Here is a 26,101-nt window from a genome sequence, read left to right on the forward strand (position 1 = left end):
AAAAAAATGATTCGGTAATTCACAAAGTTGCATAGGATTCCCTTTGTGGATTTATAAGTTTTTCCTCAAAAATTATCTACTGGGTTTATGATTTCTCAAAAATTATTTGTTGGGTTTTAACATTTTTCCTAAAAAATTGAAGCTTTATATTCTCTAATCTGTGTCTCGCATTTTGTTGTTTGGTTTTGATTGATTTTTTGCCTCAAAAATCATGTTGGGTTTTGATCAATTTTTCACCTCGAAAATTGCGTTGGGTTTTCATCGATTTTTCTCCTTAAAAAATCGTGGCTTTTTGCAGTGTGTTTAGGAGCATCATGCTCACCTACAAAGTTTGGAGGGTTTGCACGATTTTTCCTCAAAATTGTGCTAGTTGTTCTAAGTGTTTCTCTCTATCTCCAAGGAAGAGCAACTTCATTATCCAACATCAAGTTGGATGTTTTTGTGATGATTTCTATTCAGATGTTTTGTTGATTGTGGGAGGGTTAGTGGCAGACTCATCTCAGTGGCAAGCTCTTGTCTTTTGTTGCAAAGCATTCTGAAGAAGGGGACACCCTTATGTGTTCATTTTTGGATAGATTTTGGCTTCTTGGTCATTTACATTTTGCAGATCCAAGGAAGGTCTCACCAACAGCAAAATGTTTTAAAGAATTTGTGACCAAAAGACATTAGTTAGACAATGACCATTAAGGGAGTGTATTAGAATATTATAATGTTTCTTTGATGGTCTTTAGTTTACGATTGTTTCTTTTAGAAACATCGTCTTTGTAAATCTATAAAAGGAGCTTTCATCTCCTTTGTTAATACAACTACATCAACATCGATTTACCATAACATTATCATGTTCTAAAATCAAAATTAATGGTGAGGTGTTGAACATGTGAATCAAATAGATCAAGATGTATGATTCAACCATGGGCTAAACAACATGGCATATAGAAGTATCAGATATTCCCCAAGGCAGAATATTTCGGAAATGACCAGATCTATGGTTGCCTCTTCCACGAACAAGAACAATATATCAAACAGATTTTTTCCCAAATATTTTATTAATCCACAAGTTTTAATTTTCAATGTCAAAGAATCAACTAAAAATTACTAAGTTGCCATATTCGCCCCTACTGAATCAAAGTCAAAAGTCGATTCATTCAAAATTTGAATTTTGTTCGAATTTGATCCAAATTTGTCTTTTGACTAGTAAAGTCACTCTAAATTCGCACAGACGGACCTCGTCAGTTACATTATGAATTTGCATTGATTTTCTCCAAAACGCGTCAACCATAAGTGGAACCCAAAACGAATGTCTAGCAACTTTGGTCATTGTAGACTTCAACTATTTTTTTAACATTATTTTAATTGAAAACCTAAAACGACGTGTTTAGGTGATTTTGCATTTTAGACAACATTTAACATTCTCTCAGGTCATTTTTCCATGTATCGAGAAGGCAAGACATTCCTATTGTGTGTCCAAAAATAAACTCCACTGGTTATTGTGTGTCCAACCGCCATTGCTGGCTGCAACTTTGTTGGCAATCCATTCACAGTAGAAGAGTTGGCATTCCATTCACGTTCATTGATTGCTTTTACCATTCAGACATTACAACCCAAGTTACCTCAATAGACCATTCACCATTCACGGCAGAGGCTTTGTACACAAGTTACAACTTACAAGTATACGGTATATACTAAGACTTCAGTCTATATTAATAATATAATTAATATTTCTAATTTGTTGATGGGATGCACCACGGTCCACTTATAAATATTAAAGACTAATCATTTTGCCAATCTAAGATATTGCAAACACACTGGACTTGTGCGACTGCAATCAATCTCAACTTTTAAACTGGATATAAGATAGACTAATAGTCAATATTCTGAAATGTATTTACTATTTGTGAATGTGGATGTATTAACAAGGAGAGTTTGCATATTTATCGAATCATGTCCTTGGAGGTTGTAAGAAACCATATTCTAGTATTTTGATGTAGTACAAGGTAGGAGAATCACCCAAGGAGATGTCCTAGCTCCAAATAACCACACAGCGGAAGATAAACAATAACACGAAGATTTAGATCCGAAACAACACCAATTCTTTTAATAGAATCATAAGATTTACATCCAACATGCTTGGAGATGGCCAAAATACAAAGCAAGTACAACAACAATTCTACAAGACCTCGCAAAATCCAAACTCTAGCTAGTCCAAACCCAAAATCTGGTAGAAAACCCCAAAAAGAATCTAAACTTGTGCTCACAAGCCACCCAGCAACCTTATTGTTTCCCAAGCTCACGCTTACTACTAGATCTGTTAAACTTGCTCCTCTCAGCTACTCCATGTTGAACTAAATGATGAATGAATGACTCTAGACTTCACAAGACCCTCTACTTATACTAAACCAAGCTAGGATCATTAGTGCTCGCGAAACTCATAAATTCACCTCATTGCAGGTCGTAGGTGCTTGGCACTATTTTGAACTACAACATTGATATAGTGGTGTCTTTTGACATTGTCATATTGCTTGAACTAAATCGTAAATATATATGGTGGTGTATGTTGCTAAATTGCTTTAATATTAGCATAGTGGTGTATAATCTTATTTTCTGCAGCATATGTTTACATATATATAATTTTGAAAAAATAAAAACTTGTACGAACGAACCCAAACCCAACCCAAAAAAAATTTGAGTGAATGTCGAACTCAAATGTCAGACCCGCATAAGAACCAAAATCCGAACTGGCAACTTAGAAAAATTACAATTCAAAAAATCGAAAATTTTTAACCTTTTGATGTAAGAGAAACAAATAAATAGAACTTTGAATAGAACTGAATGGTAAAACAAGAAATTGAGCATCCACATGAAAGATGAGGGGAAGAACACTCGACTAGAAAAATATTTGTAACAAATTTTATTCGTTTAAAAACTTAAAACACTCTAAGACAAATAAATAGGGATATATATTGCTTTGGAACAATCACACAGAGATTCCTAATCAACAAAAATGAAAAATATGTTGAAGCGGAATCCTTTATTTCTAACTACTATCTTTCACAGCAGACTATTTGACATGATTCAAGTAGAAGATACACAATTAAAGAGGAAATGGATATCACTTAGACATAATTTGAGCAGCATCGAGTAGAAGTCTTTGTGTACAAAGCAACTTTGTTTTAATCCTTGGATCCCACAAAATACTTGGTCTCATGGACGTTAATCAGAGCCATCACTTCATTTCTCCACTCATAAAATCCCTCAAGGTTTAATTTAGACATCTTTGCTTCTTCAATTTCATGGCTCATTCACACAACCGCCCTTTTTCCAGCTACACATTTCACTTGTCTTCCCTAGTCATGGTGGCAATGAAGAGTGCATCTATGATGCATTTGAGTACTTCCAAATTTCCAATTCTTTTCTCAAGAATCAACCAACGATTTTAGGCTATAATTAGTTCATATTCCTCAAAAAATTATGTCAACTTACAAGAAGGCCATATTTGACTAGTTCTCTCATTTAAAAGCAATCAATTTTGGCAAAAAGTACTATTGGCTCTAGCACTCCAAAGAAAGTAGACAATTCATGAGTTCGCTAGGATCGCCTTAACATTGAGCTGCTACATGGATCAACTTCATTAATTCTTTTCACAATGGATACTCCATTGGTTTTCATTTTTTTTCCTACATTAAACTGGGACATGTCCCTGTCCAAAAAGCCAGAGTTTCCAAAATGGGGATATCCCCCCACATCCTTGAAATCCCAAAAATTGTAGGATGTCTTGAAAACATGAAGATGGCATAGGAAAAAATGGGGGATGGTCGGTCAGTCCTCCCCAACATAAAAGCACAAAAAATTAAAAAATTAAAAAGGTTGGAACCGCAATCTAATTGGGCATTTAGTGGAGCCCAACTCCCCACTTGCCCTAACAAGGAAAAAACGACCTCATATGGTATTGTTTCGCATTTTGATTTGTTTTGCATTTGAAATTTTAGTTAATAGCAGCAGGCTGGGGTTTTCATTTTGCAAGAGTGATTTTTTTAATTCCAAGAGCTTGTGAAGGGATTTGAGATTCCTCAATTGTGCACCAAGTATGAAAGTCTTAATGCTTTCAGTTTCCATTTTTGAAAATAAAATTGCAGCTTGAAAAAAGTGACTTTTTTACTTTTTTTCATTCTTTCAATTCAAATTTTCATAGCATATTTAAATCTCAAAACTTAACACAATGAGTAGCCGTGGAAGTAGTGGTGGTGGTGATGATGAATATGTGCCCATGGGGGGGTGATAGTGCTAGTAGTGGGAAACTAGCTCAGCCTTAACTTGATTTATTTAAATACCCTTCACCATCATGAGCAAACATGCAAAGAGTCCTTTCAATAGAAAAAAAAACCTCTTCTCCAATTTATCACACCTAGGCAACAAAGTAAAAAGAATGCATGAGGGACTAAGGTGTGGGATTGTCATGTTTTTCATGATGATTTTAGAGGTGACTACATAAGGGTGAAGTCATACTTCTTAGGTATTGCATGTCATGGAGTTAAGGCTTGTCCTAACTTGAATAATGAGGAGAGATTAGAATGCCAAAGATTGCACTTAGAGGCTGAAATTTGGGGGCGGGGGGGGGGGGGGCCAAAATTTGAAAATGACATCGTCATCTGTTTAATCACAATCATCTAGGCATATGTCATCCGTCATCGGTATTAATGGAAGCCAATTGAGACTAGAAGGAAGATGAAGATAGGTAGCAGTGAGAAGGGATTAGTGGAAATTTTGTTTAATGCACAAGTAAAGGAAGCTAGTGAGACATCCATTGGTAGATTATTTATTGCTAATGGTATCCCATTTCATCTAGCCCGTTCCACCTATTTTAAACAAATGGTGAAGGATATATTGACTATGAATCCCATATTTGTACCCCCTTGTGATCATAAGCTACAAACCACCATCCTAGATAATGCGTACTCTAAGATTGCTTTGTTGTTTGAGGATATGAAACGTACTTGGGCTAGGATAGGCTGCTCAATTGTGATGGATGGGTGGATTGATGTCAGACATCAACCACTCATCAATATCATTGTCAAATCCTCCGTTGGCTCTTCTTTTTTAAAAGCCATAGATTGCTCAAGAAAGCGTAAGGATGTAAAGTTCAAGTTTACCATTTTGAGGGATGCAATAGAGGAGGTTGGACCAGCTAATGTAAAGTACAAGTGATCATAGATCCTACACATGTGTGCAAATCAGCCAATTTGATGGAAGAGGGTGCTTATAGGCACATCTTTTGGACCCCTTGTTGTGTTCATGCATTAAATAAAGCATTTAAGGACATAGGGAAGACTGATTGGGTGAAATAGGTGTTGCTAGAAGCTAAAGAAGTGCAAATGTTTATATGCAACCACCACACTTCACTTGCTCTATTCAAGTCCTTCTCTAAGGAGTCCTCAAACCAGCTAAGACGAGGTATGCCAATTTTAATTATAGTTTAGTTTTTTTTATTTATTTAATTTTTAATTTTTAAATTATTGACAATTGTTACAAACTTACTTGTGATGTGTTTAATGTTAATTTTAATTTATAATTTTCTCTACAAGTATTGCACATACTTCATCTTGATGGAGAGGATGGTTAAGTTGCATGAGGCTTTCCAATTGATGGTGGTAAATCCAGAGTGGATAGGATGGTCCAATTCTAGCTCCTCTGAACGAAAATTAGTGAAGCAAAAGATCCTTGATGATAATTGGTGGTCCACAATAAAGCAAGTTGTTGACTTTTAAATTAAATGTTAATCTTTTCCTTGTTCATTTTCATACTAACTTAAAATTTCTAATTCTAATATTAATTTACTTTTGCATCTTGCAGATATCTTTGCTCTGTCATAGCGCCCATACTAGATGTCAATAGACATGTGGATACTGACTCTCCTAGTCTTGGAGAGAGATGTATAAGACTTTTGATAGCATGTTGGAGATGACAAAGTAAATTGTTGCAGTAAAGGATCCTACATTAGGGTTCTTCATATGGGAAGCCTTTGCTCTAAATCCCAAATGGTATGCAAAGTTGGATGGAAGGGGGGACCCATGTGATGATCATGAGGTATTGGATGGCTTTACAAAAGTCATTGATAAGATGTATCCAACTCAAGAGACCTCTACTCTTTGTGTACAATTCCTTGACTTCACCAAACTTCGTGGCTCAAACTCGAGTAAGCCACAAGCGAGGTTGGAAACAATGGTTTTGGCACAGAAAGATCCTATTGGATGGTAGACCTGGCATGCGAGAGATACACCAAAGTTGAATATACTTGTCACCTACCTCCTTGCACAAGTTGCTAGTTCCTCAACTATAGAGAGGAATTGGTCGAAATATTCAATTATCCACTCTGTCAAGAGGAATAGACTTACCTCTAGACGAGCAGAGAAGCTAGTGGCAATGTGTTGTGCTCTTCAACTTGTGGATTATCAAACTCCAAAGTATAGGCAAACTCCAGCTTTGCGGTGGAATGTTGATCCTGAGGATGTGGCCTAGATAGATGAGGATAAGACAACACCAAGATTAGTTGGGGTTCCATTGGATGAGACTACGCTTCCTGGAGAGCATGATAGTGAGGATGACGACTCTGGTTTTGATGACATGGTGGCAGAAGCAAAATAGGAGCACTAGTCTGCTTCATTTTTCTATATTTTGTTTTATATGTTGAGCTTGAACATGATGATGAAGCTTTATGGCAGCCCTACAGCCTTTTGGCATATTTAGATTTTCATATTTCTATAATATTGTTCACTGCTAAACTTATATTTTTACACATATTGATATGCATATTGACAATTGAAATTGTTTTATGAATGCATAATAGACTAGAATTAAATTGTAATACATATAATAGACTAGAGTGAATTTTTATGGTGTATGTTAAGGTTCTATAAAGTATAATGTTTAAATGACATGCTTTGTACTTAATTTCATATGAATGACATGTTTATTTGCAAATTTCAGTGTACAGTTCAAAATTTCCCTATATGAATGGTTGGTCACCCTGGATTCTTCAAGACTTACAAACAGGTCCAAGAGAGGTTCACATAGAAAGGACTCAGAGACAAAGTCCTTAAGTATGTTAGAGGGTTTCCTACTTGCCAATAGAATGAAAATAAACACCCTTATCTGACTGGTCTACTTCAGGCGTTATTCAGTCCTAATCAAACTGGGAATGTATTTCCATGGACTTCATTGAGCTACCTAAGGTACAAAACAAGGATAGCATATAACTTTTGGTTGAAAGGTTGACCAAATTTGTACACTCCTTTCCTATTTCTACAACAATAACTACAGCACAGGTAGCTATTGTTCTTTAGGTAGATTTTCAGATTGCATGGGATGCCTAGAAGCATATAGCAAGTTCCTAAGCCTCTTTTGGAAAGATTTATTCAAATTAAGTGGGACAAAACTCACTCCTAGCACAAACTACCACCCACAGACAGGTGGATAGACATAGATTGTAAATAAATAGGTGGAATGGTATTTCACAAATTATGCTTCAGGGCAATAGAAAGTGTGGGTAAAAGGGTTACATCTTGGAGAGCATTGATACAATTCCATCTACTCATTTACGGCATTCTATGTATATGAGGCACCCAACGTCATTTTTTGTTGGGGACAGTAGAGGGCTTAAGGCAAGAGATTTGTTGCAAAAATGTCAAGATATTTTTTATTTTTTAAGAATTTGTAGCAGGCACAGAATAAGCAGAAGTTATGTGTTGATCAGCACCCGATAGAGCACAATTTTGAAGTGAGTGACATGGTGAGTTTGAGGGTCAAACAATATAGACAGTCTACTCACAATAAGAGTGAAGTGGGGAAGCTTAAGCCCGATTTCTATGGTCTCTTCAGAGTCTTTGGGCAGGTTAAATAGGTTACTTATGAGCTTGAGCTACTAGCCAATAGCAGAGTGCATAATGTCTTTCATGTATCCACACTCAAGAAGGCACTCAAGCATAATGTGGTCCCCTCAGCCAAATTGCTACCATTGGATCTAGAAAGGAAATTAATCATGATTCCAGAGCCTACATAGATTGAGGGGAGTTTACCCTTCAAAAGAAGATCAAAGAGGAACACTTGGTCAGATAGAAGAATCTGTTGGTAGAGAATGCAACATGGGAGAATGAACAGATTATGCAGCATCTAGAGTTGAGATTGTTTGAGGAAAAGCAATTTTGGGAAGGGTGGAACGTAATGTCCCTTTCCTAGGCACTTCAGTTGGTTGTCCATTAGCCCATACAATGGGTTCCCGTAGGCTAATAAGTTAAGTCAGGGAACTCACAACGACAATTTGTTTAAGCAGACACAAGTGTTTCGTTGAGCTATAACAATTGAAATGTTCACAACACCCTTCTCTCAAGTGATTTTAAATGGTTTTCCCACACTAATTTAAGAAAGTCGATTCCAAGAACTCACTAAATAAGTTGTCATTAATGTTGTTAATTTTAGTACTGTCAGTGAATGCAATTAATGTTGATATTTTGGTCATCAATATCGTCGAATCCTTTTAAATTAAATAATAAAAAATTATTTAGTTGTAAATTAAATTAAAGATTTAATGTAATCAGTATTTTAATTTATTTAATAAAGGACTATATGGGTGCCCATTATTAAAGTGAAAGTGTTTAAAATTAATGAATGGGGCCTTTTTGAAGTTAGACGCTTTGATGCCACCACGTGGAAGTCATTACAGTTAAAATAAATGGTGAAGGCAAGTGTAATAACCTGTGTTGACTCACACACAAACTGAAGTAGACTTTATGCCAAATATGTAATCGTTTGCAACATCTTTGTTTTAAAGATGCAATGCTTGGATTCCTTTTAAAATATTAAACATATACTTCACCACAATTTTTGCCAAATATAATTAGACTTAAAGGAAATTGCTTCTTTGCTTTTGAGATGTGTAAATAGATAACTGATATTGTGATATCAAAAACTAATTACAACAGATAATCCTCTTTAACTTCTACTTCCTAATTTGATTGTTTGCACATTTAATAATGGTAAGACTGAAATTGCATGGTATAAATTTGCCTAGCACAAATATAAATATAAATTGGGACAGAACCTGTAAGCAATTACTGGTAAGTGTTTGCAGCAGCATCCCCACTCATGTTTACTTATCCCAAACAGCAATTTGTTCCAAGGCAAAAGACAGTGCTTTCCTAGCTTCGAATGCAAACTTTCTTTCCTTCCCAAATGCAAATCGCAGCCACTAAACAGATCAGCAACTGACCTGCAATTTATACGCTGTTAACCTCATAATGGAGATTGTTGACACTTGAGTGCCAATAACACTTACCTACTCTGTATTGGAGCCGAGTACACCATGCATGCCGAGCCACAACAAATGCCAAGTTAGGAAAGATTTCAGGTGCCGAGTGATCTTCATGTGCCGAGTAGTTTTCAGATATCGAGTGAAGATCAGATGCTGAGTGTTAACAAGTGCCGAGCAACACAAGATGCCGAGTGTTAACAAGTGCCGAGTAACATAAGGTGCCGAGTGATACAGTTTTGTTTAGGTGCCGAGCTATCTAGGAAACAGCATGTGCCGAGTATCAGCAATATTCCAGGAGCCGAGTAACTCAGTATATCAGCATAAGAGTTTGTAATTGCACAAACTATGATGCAAACTGTTTTTACAGCCGACATAAGGTAAATCTCGAAGGACTTAATCATGAGATCGAATCTTTTATTTTTCTTATGCAATCTACATGCAGCCAATAAGAAAAATGATGAAGGCGTGCAACCAATAGAAGAAGTGCAAATAATAAGATGAAAATGAAGATTGAATATGGATCGTAAATCCATACCTAACCCTAAATCCTCAAATGTCTTTATAAGGAAGACGAAATTTCATTGTAAATAATATGAGTGGACATACAAGGGTGCATAGGGAAATCTATTTTCAGAAGCGAAGGTTATCAGATCACAAAAGGATCAAGATCAGAGAAAGCGGAAAAGGTGTCTGCATTCAGCAATCAAGGATTGTAATCTATCAAGTTCATTATACCTAATACTTTCTAGCAATTGTATTAGAATGAAAATCCTATGGTGATAGGTTAGCTTAACAGCTACTTCGCAGATCCTTTAATTAGGTGATTAAAATCCTTTAATAGGGTGACACTTCATGTTAAGTGTTTGTAAATCCTCTAACAAGGTCACTATTGACACAGTGTAAAGCCTTTAACAGGGCAGGCCTTTAACAGGGCAGACCATCAGAAGTGGTTGAACAATATTGCTGCAATAATTTTTGTGGGTATCATCCCCACCCCAGTTTTACCTTCTTATTCCTGGAGGGTTTCTGGGTTACCAAATTCCAGTGTTATGAGTTGTTGATGCATGTGTTTAGTTTCATGTTTACTTGATGTATTTACATGCATGCAATTTACTTTCAGTTAAAAGTTTTATTGGCTAAAGTGTGATACTTATGATTCACCCCCCCCTCTCATAAGTACTCTTTCCATATTTGAATATTCTAACAATTGGTATCAAAGCGAATCCAGGTTCTCACAAGGAAAAGCCTAACAGCTTGGAAGAAAAGATTTAAAGATGGAAGCTTTCAAACTTGGAAAGATCATTGAAAATCAGGTGATAGATGTGCAACTTGCTCTGCATAGCTTGGAGGAATTCAGAAACAAGTTGAAAAACTCATTAAAAAAAAGGAAGGATCTAGCCATAGCTGAAAATGATATACACTACAAGGAGATTGATACCACCAACATATTTTCCAATGGAGATACAAAAGAGTTTGATGCAGCAATAGTAGAACTAATGGAGAAAAATAAAATTCAAGCAGATGAGATAAGATCTCTCAAGATGGAGCATGAATCACAGGCCATAATGATATGTGAAATCACTAAACACAAGAAAAGAGCAGTTGAAGATAAAGTGATGATGGGAAATGACAAAAGAAATCTTGGAAACAGACTTGAAGAAAAATGTACTGAATTGACAAGGATCTCAAACATGTAGATGGATACACTTGCCCAAATGATGAACCTTCATCATGAACTCAATGTAAAAGATATTGAGATCTCTACTTTGAAGATGTAGAATGAACAAATGCAGAATGAATTGAACAGAGAAAAAGAGGTAGCAGAGAATCTCAACAATTCAAGTGAAGCCATCAAGTATTTTGAATAGTTGCTGAAATCCCCAAAATTTGCCCATGATACATCAGGACTAGGATACAATAGCACTGAAATTGGAGAATCATCAAAGAGTGCTGAACAAAGAAGTGACAAAGGTAAGAATTCAAAACCTACTTGTCATCATTGTAATAAGAAGGGGCATACAGCTAATGTGTGCAAGAGTAGAAGGTTCAATCAATCAAACACACCCAAAAATAAGAGTTTCTGTCACAAATACAACATGCAAGGACATATAACACAAAATTGCAGATCCAATGTCACAAGGACTCAGAGATTTGATGGACATTGTTATAATTGCAAAAAGTATGGGCATAGGGCATTTGTATGCAGATCAAAATCTATGTGGACATCAAATCAACCAGCAAAAACAGAAGGGAATGAAAGTCATTATCATTGGGATTACAACACCAGGTACAGCTGTCATTATTGTCAAGAATATGGTCATATACCACAGAACTGCATAAGAACACATTTCAGAGGAAACTACAAAAGACGGTTGAATCAAACTACATGTTTCAGTTGCTTAAAAATTGGTCATATCAGCAGAAACTGTCCTACAAGATCAAAGGCACCCAAGACTGAAGAAAACAAAGGAAAACAAAAGATTGATGTCGAAAAGATAAGGGGGAAAATGAACAAGACTTGGAAAAAGAAAGATGAGTGCAACACATCAAGTGGAGGGATCACTTCACCCAATGGGTCAAGTGATCACACCTCATCAAACTAAGCATAAGAAGTATGCAGGACTGATATACAAAGCTATATCACACATCAGTCCCAAGACAAAGAAGATAAGCAAAGGATAAACCTACATGAAACAAGATGTCAAGACAAAAACTAAATGTTGTTGCCGAGCTGTCTTTGGATACCGAGTTAAACTCCAACAGATGCTGAGCTCCTAACAGCGACCGAGCTGATAACTGATGCCGACTTGGATAACTCCAATGGAAACCGAGTAAAGTGGAAATATAGTGGAAGCCGAGTTAGGTTACAATTTCTTTAGAAGCCGAGTTGGCAGTTGAGCATTTAATGCGCTGGAAATAGGGTATATTATCGTGATTTCAATCAGTTTTACTCATCGCGATCAAGAAGCAAAGAAGAAGAAAGAGAGCTGAGTGACTTCATAGCAAGAATCCAGCATTTCGAGCAGATTGCAACCTCATTCAACACGTTTTTCATCGATCTTGAGGTATTTTCATTTGTGCCGAGCTACATAGTTTCGTATCCTTTTGTTGTGGAAACCCTAGTTTGCATAAATGGCGTCAAGTTCGAAGAAAACCGAGGTAAAAGAGTCTTTTGAAGTTCAGTTAGTTTCAAATGAGGTCAAGCAACCTGATTTCCGTCCTATTCCCGAAGTTGCCTATAAAAACGACCCAGCCGGAGCTCTCTCCCAAATTCCCCCAAAAGTTATAATGGTTCAAGACGTAAGAAAATGTTACAACTGTAAGATAGGTGCTCTAGGAGACATGGAAATAAGACAAGCCTATGAGAAACTGTGTGTAGATGGAGTCTTGAAAGAAGAATTCAAAATCGTTGAAAGAAAGGGTTTGACCTGAGTTTTAAGCTTTCCCACCGTATTCAAAACAGAATGGATTAGACTTGCACTGAGCAGAATTCATGGTGGAAATTTGTGGTTAGAAGATATTCCCATCAAATTGACCAAAGAAATCATACATAGAGTAACAGGGTATCCAACCCTAGATCGGTACAAAACCATGAGAAGTGAATCAAAGGAGGTTATTGAAAAGAACACTGGTGCCCAGTGGAACAAAAGAGGAATGACAATTCATACCATACAGGATCCTCTAGTTGAGTTTGTTGTTAGAGTCATTGCCCATAAATTCTATCAATCCAATAGACTCAATAGCGTACCATGTATTGCAGTAGATGTAGGCTACAAATTGGTGAAAAAGGATCATACTTATGATCTTGCTGAACTGCAACTACAACAGATCAATGAAAACCTAGCTGCCATAAGAAGAACAAAGGGCACTCAATGCAAATTTGGAGCAATCCTAGTTTGCATATTCTTTTATGTTCAGAATGAGTTTCCTTCTTTTGGCAAAGTGGCATGGAGGAATGACAGAACCATCATTGCCCAAATCAATGAATATATAGAGCAAATGGGAGAAAATTTTGATACCTTGATGACAAGCTATTTTGAGGATTTCAAGAAATCCATGAAGCAAAGATCAAGGATACCAACTTCCTTAGTAGAAAAACATACTAATGATATATGTTTCTTAGTTGACATTGATTTTACTAATATTCAAGCACTAATACCAAGGGTAAGATGGCTAAGACCATTTGGATATGAAATTAATATTGATGAGGCATCTGCAGCAATAACTGCATTATTGGCAGAAAAAACAGATAAAAGTGCTCCACATTTTGGCACTTATGATATGGTAAGATCAAAGATAAACATGGAATTAAAAACTGCTTCCACATTGAAGAAGAAAGACAAATTATTAAAGAAGATTAAGAAGAAATTTGGTAAAGAAATTGAGGCTGAGGCAGAAGAAGAAGAAGATGACAGTGATGATGAAGATGAGCAAGAACAAGGGCCAATGGAATTAACTGAAGGTCTTGGAGAAGACAAAGAGGAAGGTGCAGAGGAAGAAGAAGCCAAGGAAGCACCAATTGAAGCTGAGCCAAAGAAGAGAAAGGCAACAGAACAGCCTTCAGCTAAGCCCAGATCAAAGAAAGCTGCCACGCCATCACCTCAAAAGCCAACAACACGAGCTACAACAAGGGCCTCCACTCAAAAGGCTAAAGAAGAAGTTACAAAGAAGAAACAAATCAAGGAAACACAGGAAGAGCTGAGGAAAAGAAGAAGATATGTGGCTCAACCTGACACTGATGAAGAAGACCAATCTGAAAAGGTAAGCCATTCCTCAGTTGATATCTTATGTAAAAAGATTGGAAATGGTGACTTAAGTAATTTAAATAAAGTTGATTTCAGTAAATTTAATAAAGAAGAACAGAATAGAATAGAAGAAACAATCTATGGAATGATGGCACAATTCAAGTACACTCCACTTGAATTAGATGGACAATTGCCAAAAGAACTGTCAAAAATTGTAGACGACAAATGGCATTTTTGTTTGAAAATGGAGAAGGAGATGAGGGAATCAACCCTAGCAAGTGTATTGCCGGATTTGACTAGAGAACAAGTAAAGAATGCAGTCAAAAGACATAATAATAGGTTTACACCTAAATACAAGGCATTCTTCATACTCCAAAACAGGATGGAAGAGATTGTTCAAAGAACAATGAAATCATAGAAGAACTTGTACAAAAGGATTGAAGACTTTCTTGAAGAAGAATACAAGGAAGAAGCTGCTGTACCAATAGAGGAGAGGAGAAAAAGGAAAGAAGATGAAGAAAAGAAAAGAGAAGAAGAAAGGAAAGAAGAAGAACAAAAGAAAAGAGAAGAAGAAGAGAAGAGGGAAGAAGAAAAGAAAGATGGAGAGGAGGAACAGACACAAAAACAAGATATAATGGCAACAGCTGAGCAAGAGCAGCAACCAGATCAGAGTGTGCAAGACACACAATTGCCACCCCCTAGCCCTCCTCAAGCATCCATCTCACCTGCAGACACTGTAACTATTACTGATGTTCCTGATACTTCTGGTCAGAATATCAATCCATTAACTACAGAAGATCTGAAAAGAATTCTTGACCAATCTACACAACAAGCAATATTATGTACAGATCCAGTATTGGTCAGTATAGATGAATTGCAAAAACTAGTAAAAAGTACAGTCAAAGATAAGGTGAATCCACAAGAACCACCTTCTATCATCTCTACAACTACTAGTAGTCAATTTCAAATACCAACAAGCATAGTTGATGCTGCAAGACAGAAGCCAAGTGCAGCTGTAGAGAAAGGAACAGAACAAACAGGACAGACTATTACATCTGATCCTACAGCACAAACACAAGGTGCACTTCCACAAATTACAATAATTGATCATGGCAGACAGAAGGAGGAGGAAACAGTGAAAACCCCTAAAGAACAGGAGGCAATACAAACATTAATAAATTTGCCTACCTCGGGAACTCCTTCACACCAGCCATTGCAAATATTTGTACCATCATCTAGTACTACCAGAGTTGCAAGGGTACTTCACTATGGAGACCCTGAATTAGATGAGAAGATAGTCATACCGAGCTATGACTCAAAATCAATAACCATTGATCAAATCAATGAGGTGAAAGAAGCACTGAATAGGAGGAAAAGACAGGAAATACTCAGGAAGGAGTATAAACAAAAGCAAACACTATATGAGATTAAGGATATCTTTATGGATGCCTTCAGTTTGCAATCACCAGATGAGTCAAAGCATATCATGGAGCAACTAACAGATATTGTTGACCAGATGACAAATGAAGACCTAGAAACTAATGCAAAACTTATGGAATGGTCAGAAAGAAAATTTCAAGGCAAAGTGAATGAGAAAATATCAAGTCAAATTGCACTTTCACAAGTTGAATTGGCAAAGCTTATTGACAAAGTTAAAAAAGGTACTTGAGAATATATTCTCATTGTACAAAAAGTTGTGTGATTTTTCATACTTCACACAAGAAACAAGCCAAAAGATATTGAGCTTGGAAAGAAATTTAAACATTTCAAGCATACAATTACCAAATGATCCAGCTCAAAGTGAGAAGAATTTTGCTCAATCGCTTCACACTCACAAAGAAATAGCTGTATTAACAGCAGATGAGGCTAATATAAAGGCCAAATTAATACAGCTCCAATCCTCCATTACCCCACATTTAGAGATACTCCATAAAGAGCAAGTGTATGCTGAAACTGTTCTCAAGAAAGACCCAAATCTTTCTACATCAGATGGACTTATTCATCTTGCTGCCGAGACTGCCATCCAGCATAAGTCACTGGAAATTGCATTGAACAATTGGGATGCAGCTCTCAGGATGATTATGGAGGTAAACAGCACATTTTTGGCTAAATATGGTTTTAACCCTTAAACATTCTTTGACATAAGTGTCAAAAAGGGGGAGAAAATAGACATAATGGGGAAGATACAGATATTATGAGATGAATTAATGGGGAAAAAAAGATACAAAGGAGTTACAAAATTGATATACAGATAAGGCACAATCAACTTAGGGGGAGTTAAAAAAATTTTGAGGTATTTATTGTAAGATTGTAAGTTACAAATTTTGATCAAGTTTTCTTTAAACTCTATATATACCAATCAGATTAGTAAATGTACTTATAAGGACAGTTAAGTGTTTTTGTCACTCATGTCAAAGGGGGAGATTGTTAACCTCATAATGGAGATTGTTGACACTTGAGTGCCAATAACACTTACCTACTCTGTATTGGAGCCGAGTACACCATGCATGCCGAGCCACAACAAATGCCAAGTTAGGAAAGATTTCAGGTGCCGAGTGATCTTCATGTGCCGAGTAGTTTTCAGATACCGAGTGAAGATCAGATGCCGAGTGTTAACAAGTGCCGAGCAACACAAGATGCCGAGTGTTAACAAGTGTCGAGCAACACAAGATGCCGAGTGTTAACAAGTGCCGAGTAACATAAGGTGCCGAGTGATACAGTTTTGTTTAAGTGCCGAGCTATCCAGGAAACAGCATGTGCCGAGTATCAGCAATATTCCAGGAGCCAAGTAACTCAGTATATCAGCATAAGAGTTTGTAATTGCACAAACTATGATGCAAACCGTTTTTACAGCTGACATAAGGTAAATCTCGAAGGACTTAATGATGAGATCGAATCTTTTATTTTTCCTATGCAATCTACATGCAGCCAATAAGAAAAATGATGAAGGCATGCAACCAATAGAAGAAGTGCAAATAATAAATGGAAAATGAAGATTGAATATGGATCGTAGATCCATACCTAACCCTAAATCCTCAAATTTCTTTATAAGGAAGACGAAATTTCATTGTAAATAATATGAGTGGACATACAAGGGTGCATAAGGAAATCTATTTTCAGAAGCGAAGGTTATCAGATCACAAAAGGATCAAGATCAGAGAAAGCGGAAAAGGTGTCTACATTCAGCAATCAAGGATTGTAATCTATCAGGTTCATTATACCTAATACTTTCTAGCAATTGTATTAGAATGAAAATCCTATGGCGATAGGTTAGCTTAACAACTACTTCGCAAATCCTTTAATTAGGTGATTAAAGTTCTTTAACAGGGTGACACTTCATGTTAAGTGTTTGTAAATCCTCTAACAAGGTCACTATTGACACAGTGTAAAGCCTTTAACAAGGCAGGCCTTTAACAGGGCAGACCATCAGAAGTGGTTGAACAATATTGCTGCAGTAATTTTTGTGGGTATCATCCCCACCCCAGTTTTACCTTCTTATTCCTAGAGGGTTTCTGGGTTACCAAATTCCAGTGTTATGAGTTGTTGATGCATGTGTTTAGTTTCATGTTTACTTGATGTATTTACATGCATGCAATTTACTTTCAGTTAAAAGTTTTATTGGCTAAAGTGTGATACTTATGATTCAACCCCCCTCTCATAACTACTCTTTCCATATTTGAATATTCCAACATACGCCACATAAGCAATATGAATGGTGCCCAACAACAGCTTCAGCTTGCCCAATTTCAAAGCAAAATACACAGCCCAATAGGTGTTCTGGTAACACCAAATGTTCGCATCAAATGCCACAGGAAAGTTCACCCAGCTGGATGAATCGCAGCAACAGAGATACCAACAAAATTCCAGATTGCTCAATGCTGGCTGCACAGGAAATACAAATTTCAGTAGATGAACGCCCCAACACAATTAAAACTAGTCGCTCAAAGCTCAGACAAATCCAACGCCAATAGCAGGAGGTAATGGCATTTGAAATGCAAATATAATTCACCCTTAATGATCAGATATATGGAGCCTAGCAAACTAACAGGCTAGCACTCAAATTCAGATTTCACAGTCACACAAAACTAACACATACAAGCAGATTAGGAGAACGTCCAGCAACACTATAATTGAGCCCACAAATTGACTCATAATCTCCAAATTCCTCAGTGACAACGATATCTCCCAGCCATAGATAAATACAGTAAAGGAGATTCAATCAATAACAAAATCACTATACCACAGCAGTGATTCAATACTTCTCAGCTTCAAAACCCTTATACCTCAACAAGGGCATGTAAATTATCAACTTCAAAAAACTCCTCACAAGCAACAAGAGAAAATAAGTTAATCAGATGTTTTCTTATCAAATGGGCTCATATTTATAATCTCCACATGGCACAAGTTTCCCAAATGAACTCCACTCAAGAAGCTTCCTCATCACAACATCAAAATATAATAAAGTGTCATTATAATATAATTTATTAGTTGCTTTTGGCTCCCAAAAATGACCATTTCTACCATAACACAGAATTTTGACACACAAGGCCATTGTTTCTTGTGTCCACGATTTAAAACTATTTTACCCGGTTTCAACGAGCTAAAATACTGAGGTGACCAACATACAACACCAACAAAAATAGAAAACTCAACATTTTTAAATGAATAATAATAATTCACCCATCTTGCAAAAAACAACTAAAGAAGCATAGAATTGAAAGTTGACAACACCAAAGTGATCTTGATGAAGAAAGACAATGAATGAACCTGACAAAGTGACTTACTATATATATATGCTCCCTTCAAGATTCTTGGAGCCCAAACCAAAAGCCCGAAATAAAAACTGAGAGCATCTCTCAACTCCTCTAATTAAGTTCATCGGAACCAACAGATGTTGGGGTGCTCCTATGTCAGATGAGCACGGTGATAGTATTATTATTATTATTATTCCTCTAAAAATGTTGAGGTCGCTATTTTTGTTGGTGTTGTATGTTGGTCCCGTCAGTATCATTAGCACCCAAATAACTGATATCAATGACAGAATCATCTCAAAACTAACAGTAGGCGTTGATGACTGTAACAACTCATTGGAGCTCAATCTAACTGAAATACCAACTCTATCAACATCTGAGTCCCTATCAAACTGACACTCACACCCAACAGCACTGTGAAGATGATAATGACCATTAGTACCTGAATCACTATCACCAACTCCAACCTCTGATGAATTGTTCTAGGTGTGTAGATACTGCAAGTGGCCTAACTTGCAACTGTCGATCCCATCTGCAAAAGATGGTGCTAACCCATCCCACAATGGATGTTATGAAACTGGAGCCAACCCACACCCATGTGAAACCAAATCCTCTACTTGTGGGTCAAAAGAAAAATGATGAGCACCCCCCATTGTATAATGCCGCTAGAAAGCCCCAATCTCTGTCAGTGCCTCATCAGTACCAAACCAGGAATCAAGAAATGACTCTAATCTCTAACTCCGCACAACAACCGATCGGGAAGGCTCCTAGCCAATCCTCTCAGCAAACCCAACCACAAAATCCATGTGGGGAAGCATAGTGGACGGAGTCTCTACAATCTTTCCCACCAACCTACGAATAGCACAAGAGCCTCAAATGAGAGTGTCATCAGACACTCTGTATGAATCCTTGCACACATCCGATATCTCCAAAAGATAATCCATGAAAGATTGTGCAGTAGATATTATATGTGGAAGCATCAACTTGCTCCTCACTACCCACAGCTGATCCCTCTGAAAATGTGACACAGTAGGAATCACACTACAGTCCTCAATTGATGCTCTCGACTCTTTCGTACCTACTGCACCCATATCCTAGGCAGATGTGACTACCACATCATCACGCCCCTCATCCCTAACCATAGAAGCAAACTCACTACCAACCATATTATGCAACTAAATAGGGTCTAGGGCTGGTGTTGATTGTACCTGCTCCAACTCTACAATAACCTAATCCGACTGTGACTATGACTCTTGAAGGCGTTTGAAATGCAAATATAGTTTACCCTTAATGATCAGATATATATAGAGCCTAGCAAACTGACAAGCTAACACTCAAATTCAGATTTTACAGTCACACAAAACTAACACATATAAACAAATTAGAAGAACGTCCAGCAACGTTATAATTGAGCCCACAAATTGACTCGCAATCTCTAAATTCCTAAGTGACAACGATATCTCGTGGCCACAAATAAATACAGTAAAGGAGACTCAATACTTTTCAGCTTCAAAACCCTTATACCTCAGCAACAGCATATAAATTATCAACTTCAGAAAACTCCTCACAAGCAACAAAAGAAAATAGGATAATCAGATGTTTTTCTCATCAAATGGGCCCATATTTATAATCTCCACATGGCACAAGTTTCCCAAATGAACCTACTCAAGAAGCTTCTTCATCACAACATTAAAATATAATAAAGTGTCATTATAATATAAATTATTAATTGCTTTTGGCTCCCAAAAATGACCTTTTCCACCATACCATAATATTTTGACACACAAGGCCTTTGTTTCTTGTGCCCACAATTTAAAACTTGTCAACCCAGTTCCAATGAGCTATGATACTAAGGTGACCAACATACAACACTAACAAAAATAGAAACCTCAACATTTTTAGATTAATAATAAAAAATTATTCACCCGTCTTGTGAAAACAACTAAACAAGCATCAAAATCAAAATCTGACAACACTACAATGATCCTGATGAAGAAAAACAATGAATGAGCCTAACGGGGTGACTTACTATAAATAGACGCTCCCTCTAAGATTCTTGGAACCCAAATCAGAAGCCCGAAATAAAAACTGAGAGCATCACTCAACTCCTCTAACTCAATTGAGCTTATCTGAAACAACAGTTTGACTTACCATAAATATTAAGTCCCTCAAACGGAACCAAAACACACCATAGGCTGTTGGAAAGCCCATACCCCACAATTGCGACCCTCAAATCCCACTTGATCAGCTCACGAGGGTTGCAATGGTGAACTGACCAAGCCAACTACAGTAACCTGCTAAAAATGGGGACATTACAGCAAGAAGGGGCATACCCTTTTAGAGCTTATTTCTCATGCTTGGTTTTGATATTTGGAAATCTTCTTTGCTGGTTGAACTCGTTCACTTTGTAGCTTTGTGAGGACTAAATCCCTTGCAAAAAACATCTTCCGCATTGGTGAGAAACTCAATTTGGAGGATTTTTGTGGTTTCAATTCCGGAATCATATCAGAGCTCTAATGGTGATTTGATTTATTCTTCTTCAGTTCCAAAGCTGCACATTATCAGAGATTGTTTGTAGGATTGACAAGCATCGAATTCACCGCAAATTGCAGAAGCCATTTTGAGCAGGTTGTACTCTTCCTGGCTGGTCCTATGGCCATAGGAAGTACATGGGTGTTGTCTATGAAGGATGATAGGGTTTAAGGGAGGAGTTTTTGGTGGCTGTTTGGAGGCATTTGAACTTGCACCAGAAGCCTTCTTCATTTCGTAGGATTAGGAGGGTTTCCTAGAGTCTGGCATCCCATTTTACCATTGCCAGTTTGCAAATTTCAGGGCCGAATCAGACTTCTCTGTGTTGGAATTGATGGGTATACATGATGTGTATTTAACAATGTGTTAATCATTTTAGCTATCTTCTATAGCCCGTTTTGATGATATATCGTACTGTCTAACCTCAAAATAATTGTGTGTTCTATCTTCCTATGGAGCTTTTTGTGCATTGTCATTTCCTAAGTCAGTATACTGCTGCAAGTTTTATTATCGTGAAACAAATATTCTATAAATCTCTCCACAACAAAAAAACACTCAAAAACAGAGAAAGGAAAAAGGGAAAAGAGAAGAGTGTATGTACAAACCACATATCAGAAGGTAATATAAGGCAATGGAGGTATAGAGCTTCTGATATATATTACTTCATAAATGAATTAGTATATATTATTTGGCTGTGTGCTTCCATCGCCATATACTCTTTATTTCTACTACCGTGTGGCTTGCTACTACTGGTTCACTGAATATCTTTAATTGCATTTGCATAATATAGAAATATTATTACATACTGATGCCAACTGCTAAAACTCATCAGTGGATCCTAACGTCTGGGTTAAAATGGCGGACAAAAACCATAAACATTTTGTCAGCTTACTTCGAATTTATCTTAAGAGAATACAGTGAAAATGTCCAAAATAGCATTTTTTACTTTCCGTCCGAGATGGACTTCAAGCCACATTGAGGGGGGTACCCTTCACATTTCTCATTTTAAAGTGCGAATTCCCAAACCCAATCACCCAGCATGAAGTTCGTCTCTTAGAAAATGCTCATAAAGTCTGATTCTAGCTGTAACAGTAAATCCTAGGTCAGAGAACTTGAATGTCGACGTGAATGGATAGAAACACGAAATATATTCATAAAATACGCTGTTTCTTCTGCTTATAAATTTCAAGTTAGCAGCTACCAACTAAAATCACTACGACGGTGTTACCGAAATTCCCATCTGTTCTACGCTAAGGTTTCCCGATATAAGCGTTAGATTATTATTTTAAGGCAGATGCTAATTTACTTTACATTACAAAGAAATAGTATGGCATAGATGATTTAAGAGTTTGGTTGTTGGAAATTTAGGTCCAAATTTACAAGTGGCTGAAAAATTCAAAGAGCGTTTACTAAAAATTAATACACGAAAACCTCAATTAACAGATAAAACAATTTTAAGCCAAAGGATTCGTACATATCGGTATTATCAGGTCCATAGGCTCGTGAAGGAGTCGACTGTCTATCGAACCAGCGTGCCATGATGCTCTGGCTCTAAAGTTTCTTCTTACTCAGGCTATTCGCATCTTCAACATTGATTGTTTTTCCCTCTTTAATCGGCGGGAAAAGCAATCGAGTTTTCTGTAGAAATAATTTACAGACGCATTGTCTGGAAATATGAATCATGTCACTTTGGTAAGCCAGTGTTTTCAAAGAATCTCCAACGAAGCTGAAAGTCCAACGCCAGCGAAATTCTTTTCTTAAATATAAATTCAATCACCGGCTTCTTTCGGGTTATAATCATCGTGGAAAGCTCCAAATTCGTATTCTAATGCCATTCACTTTTGTATTCCTTCGTCAAGGATTTTCGTATTGCTAAGTATTGAAGATATAGTTTGATATCGTGATTTGCAATGGGCTGAAAACGTATAATGGCCAAAGTGTAGACTATGTAATTTGTTCGTAAAATCTTATAGTTATAGTGTTTGATTTTAAAATTGTTATTTGTTCTTTAGAGTTGAACTCCGATCACATGCATCTTTTTGTTAAGATGGACTTTGCCTCAAACAACACACAATATAAACATGACTCTCATGCACAAAAGACAACAATCAACAAAGGGAAAAGCAATATCATTTTAAGTCAGGAGAACAAAATTATTTTCAAGGCGATGCTCGAGCAGCAACTCCGTGAAAGTAATAGTATTTTGGTGGATGGCAATTTCAATGAAAAATGTGAACCGATTCATAGTAGCATGTTGACTTCTAGTATACATAAGGCTCTAGATACGTGTAAAAGATCAAAAAACAAAAAGAGGGCTACTAATACTTTTTTGGCTAACCCATGGTACAATGAAGAATGTAAAGCAACAAGGAGATCTATGAAAGGGAACGAAATAAACAAAGAACTCAAAAAATGGTATAAAAAATTGATTCACACAAAGAAAGAAGAGTATGTCACAACTAGAAGGCAAAAGTTAATATCCCTCGAAAAAAATGACCCCAAGAAATTTTGGAGAGAGTTGTAGTAGGCAAAAAAAACAAATAAATAACAGCATTATGGATGCTCAATGGCTTGAGTATACTAAGCAACTTTATGAGCACCCACAAGAGGAGAACACCCCTCCATTTGTGAATACAATGAAGGAAATCTTCATGGTTGAGGATATCAAATTAGGGATAAAGACTCTAGCAAATGGTAAAGTTAGGAACATTGATGGGTTGCAAACTGAATATTTTAAATGGGGATTAGAAATCCTTGCACCTCATATAAAGGATATCTTCAATCGTGTTGCTTGTGAGGATTTCCCATCAGACTAGACAACTAGTGTGGTTACCCCCCTCTTTAAGAATGGAGATGTCAACAATCCATCAAATTATTGCACTTTTATGCTTAACCCACTTTTGGGCAAACTTTTTGGGAGCATGGTAGAATGTTGAATCAACAAATGGGCAGAAGGAAGGTAAGAGAGCAAGAAGGCAAGCCAATTTCAGATCCAAACACTCCACAATTGATCATTGCATCACTCTTCGGCACATAATAGAGAAAGTGTGGGACAAACAGGGAGAAGAAGCCTATTGTTGTTTTGTAGACTTCAAGAAAGCTTTTGACACAGTGCCTAGAGACAAGTTATGGAATAGAATGAAAGATTTGGGGATTATGGATGAGTATAGAGTAGCAGTGCATAGATTATATGATAGACTTAAAGCCAAAATCAGAACTACTGGCAGATTGTCAAAATGTTTTGGGAGTGACATCAGCATTAAACAAGGATGCCCTTTATCTCCTACTTTGTTTGGGTTGTACATCGATAATCTAGAAGCTTGGTAAGATGAAATTGGGGAGGGTGTTCACCTGGCAAGGTACGTCGTGAAGCTTCTTTTGTATGCTAATGATCTTATTCTGGTATTAAAAATGGTGCAGGGGCTAAGAGATCATTTAGGGGCCTTAGAGAAATTTTGTCAGGAAGTTGGGATGCAGGTGAATATTACTAAAACCAAAGTCATGATTTTTTCTTTCAGCAGAGAAGAAAAGCATATCACATTCCTATCTAAAGGAAGACTATTGGAAATTGTGAAACTTCCATTATAAACTCAACTGGGAGACTTGTGGAGCAAAAAGGATTCAAGGGGGTTGGAAAGCTTCATTTTTACTCCAAAATCTTGACTTTCATTATAAACTCAACTTGGAGACTTGTGGAGCAAAAAGGATTCAAGGGGGTTGAAAAGCTTCAATTTTACTCCAAAATAGATGTAGGACAGTAGAACTATGGGACTAGAAAACTAAGAAGACTCTTTTTGGTTTGTTGGTCACACCGGTGGTTCTTTATGGCTATGAGGTGTGGGGGGTTAGCATGTCAAAATGGAGGTAGAGACGAATAGAGAATTCAAAAACAATTAATCACAAGTAATCTCAAAGTCAATTGTTATGTGCCTTATGAAATTCTTATGGTTGAGGCTGGGGCATTTCTATTAGAGGCTTTAGTGGTTATCCAATTACTTAGTTACTTAAAGAAGATTGAAAACATGCAGGATCATCATTGGCCAAAAATAGTGAAAGGAGAGGCTCTTAACTAAAGGGAGAAAATATGGATGAAGCAAAATGTTAAACGATTGGCTAAATGGAACATCAAGTTACAAGATTTTCCAAATACAAATGTGGACATAAGAAAGTTTGTCAGAGGGAAGTTTCACAATGCCATGTGGAGCAATAATATGAGTAGAACAAAAAACCTATTATATTAAAGAATTTAATCCAACCAGGGAACTTGGCGAAAAAGTGTACCTTGGAGTTGCTATCAAAGGAAAGGCTTAGTGGCACAACTAAGGACGAGATCTCATCACCTCGGGTGCAAGACAAGAAGATGGAAGAGGCCCAAAGAGACTTGGAAGTAAATAATTTGCATATTTTGCAAGTCCAAAGCAGTTGAAATGGAATGGCATTTTCTATTAGCATGTGTGGCATATGACAATATCTAATCTCTCTATGATGTCATATTGATGGTGGACAACATGCATAGTTTATTTGAAGGGGATAAGATAAACCAGGCTATTGGTTTTTTGGTTAAGATACATACCAAAAGATTAGAAATGGAAAGGAATTCGAAAAGTATCTAGTGCGGTTGTTCTTTGGTCCCTTGGAAAGCATTCATTCATTCATATTTTAGAATGCTTTAATTACTAGCAATCACACTTTGTCATGTAATAGATATATTTAAGAGGTGTGGAAAATAAATAAGGGAATTTTGGGTTTTTTTATCATAAATTTGTATAGTACAA

At 36.8% G+C, this 26,101-nt stretch overlaps 1 protein-coding gene across 1 annotated transcript in view; it reads right to left on the reverse strand.

Annotated features, from left to right (window-relative positions):
- The window catches only part of LOC149574838 (protein FIP1-like), a 307,614-nt gene extending 284,342 nt beyond the window's left edge, over positions 1-23,272 (reverse strand). Inside the window, exon 1 of the mRNA XM_089814675.1 lies at positions 22,801-23,272. Within this exon, the coding sequence (XP_089670801.1) occupies positions 22,801-22,865 (65 nt within the window). The 5' untranslated portion in view covers positions 22,866-23,272. The remainder of the gene's footprint in view (positions 1-22,800) is intronic.
- Positions 23,273-26,101: the final 2,829 nt, after the last annotated feature.

Source organism: Cupressus sempervirens, chromosome 2 (genome assembly GCF_028749045.1).
Source record: "Cupressus sempervirens isolate cs-2001-9-10 chromosome 2, ASM2874904v1, whole genome shotgun sequence".
In the NCBI taxonomy this organism is placed as follows: Eukaryota; Viridiplantae; Streptophyta; class Pinopsida; order Cupressales; family Cupressaceae; genus Cupressus; species Cupressus sempervirens.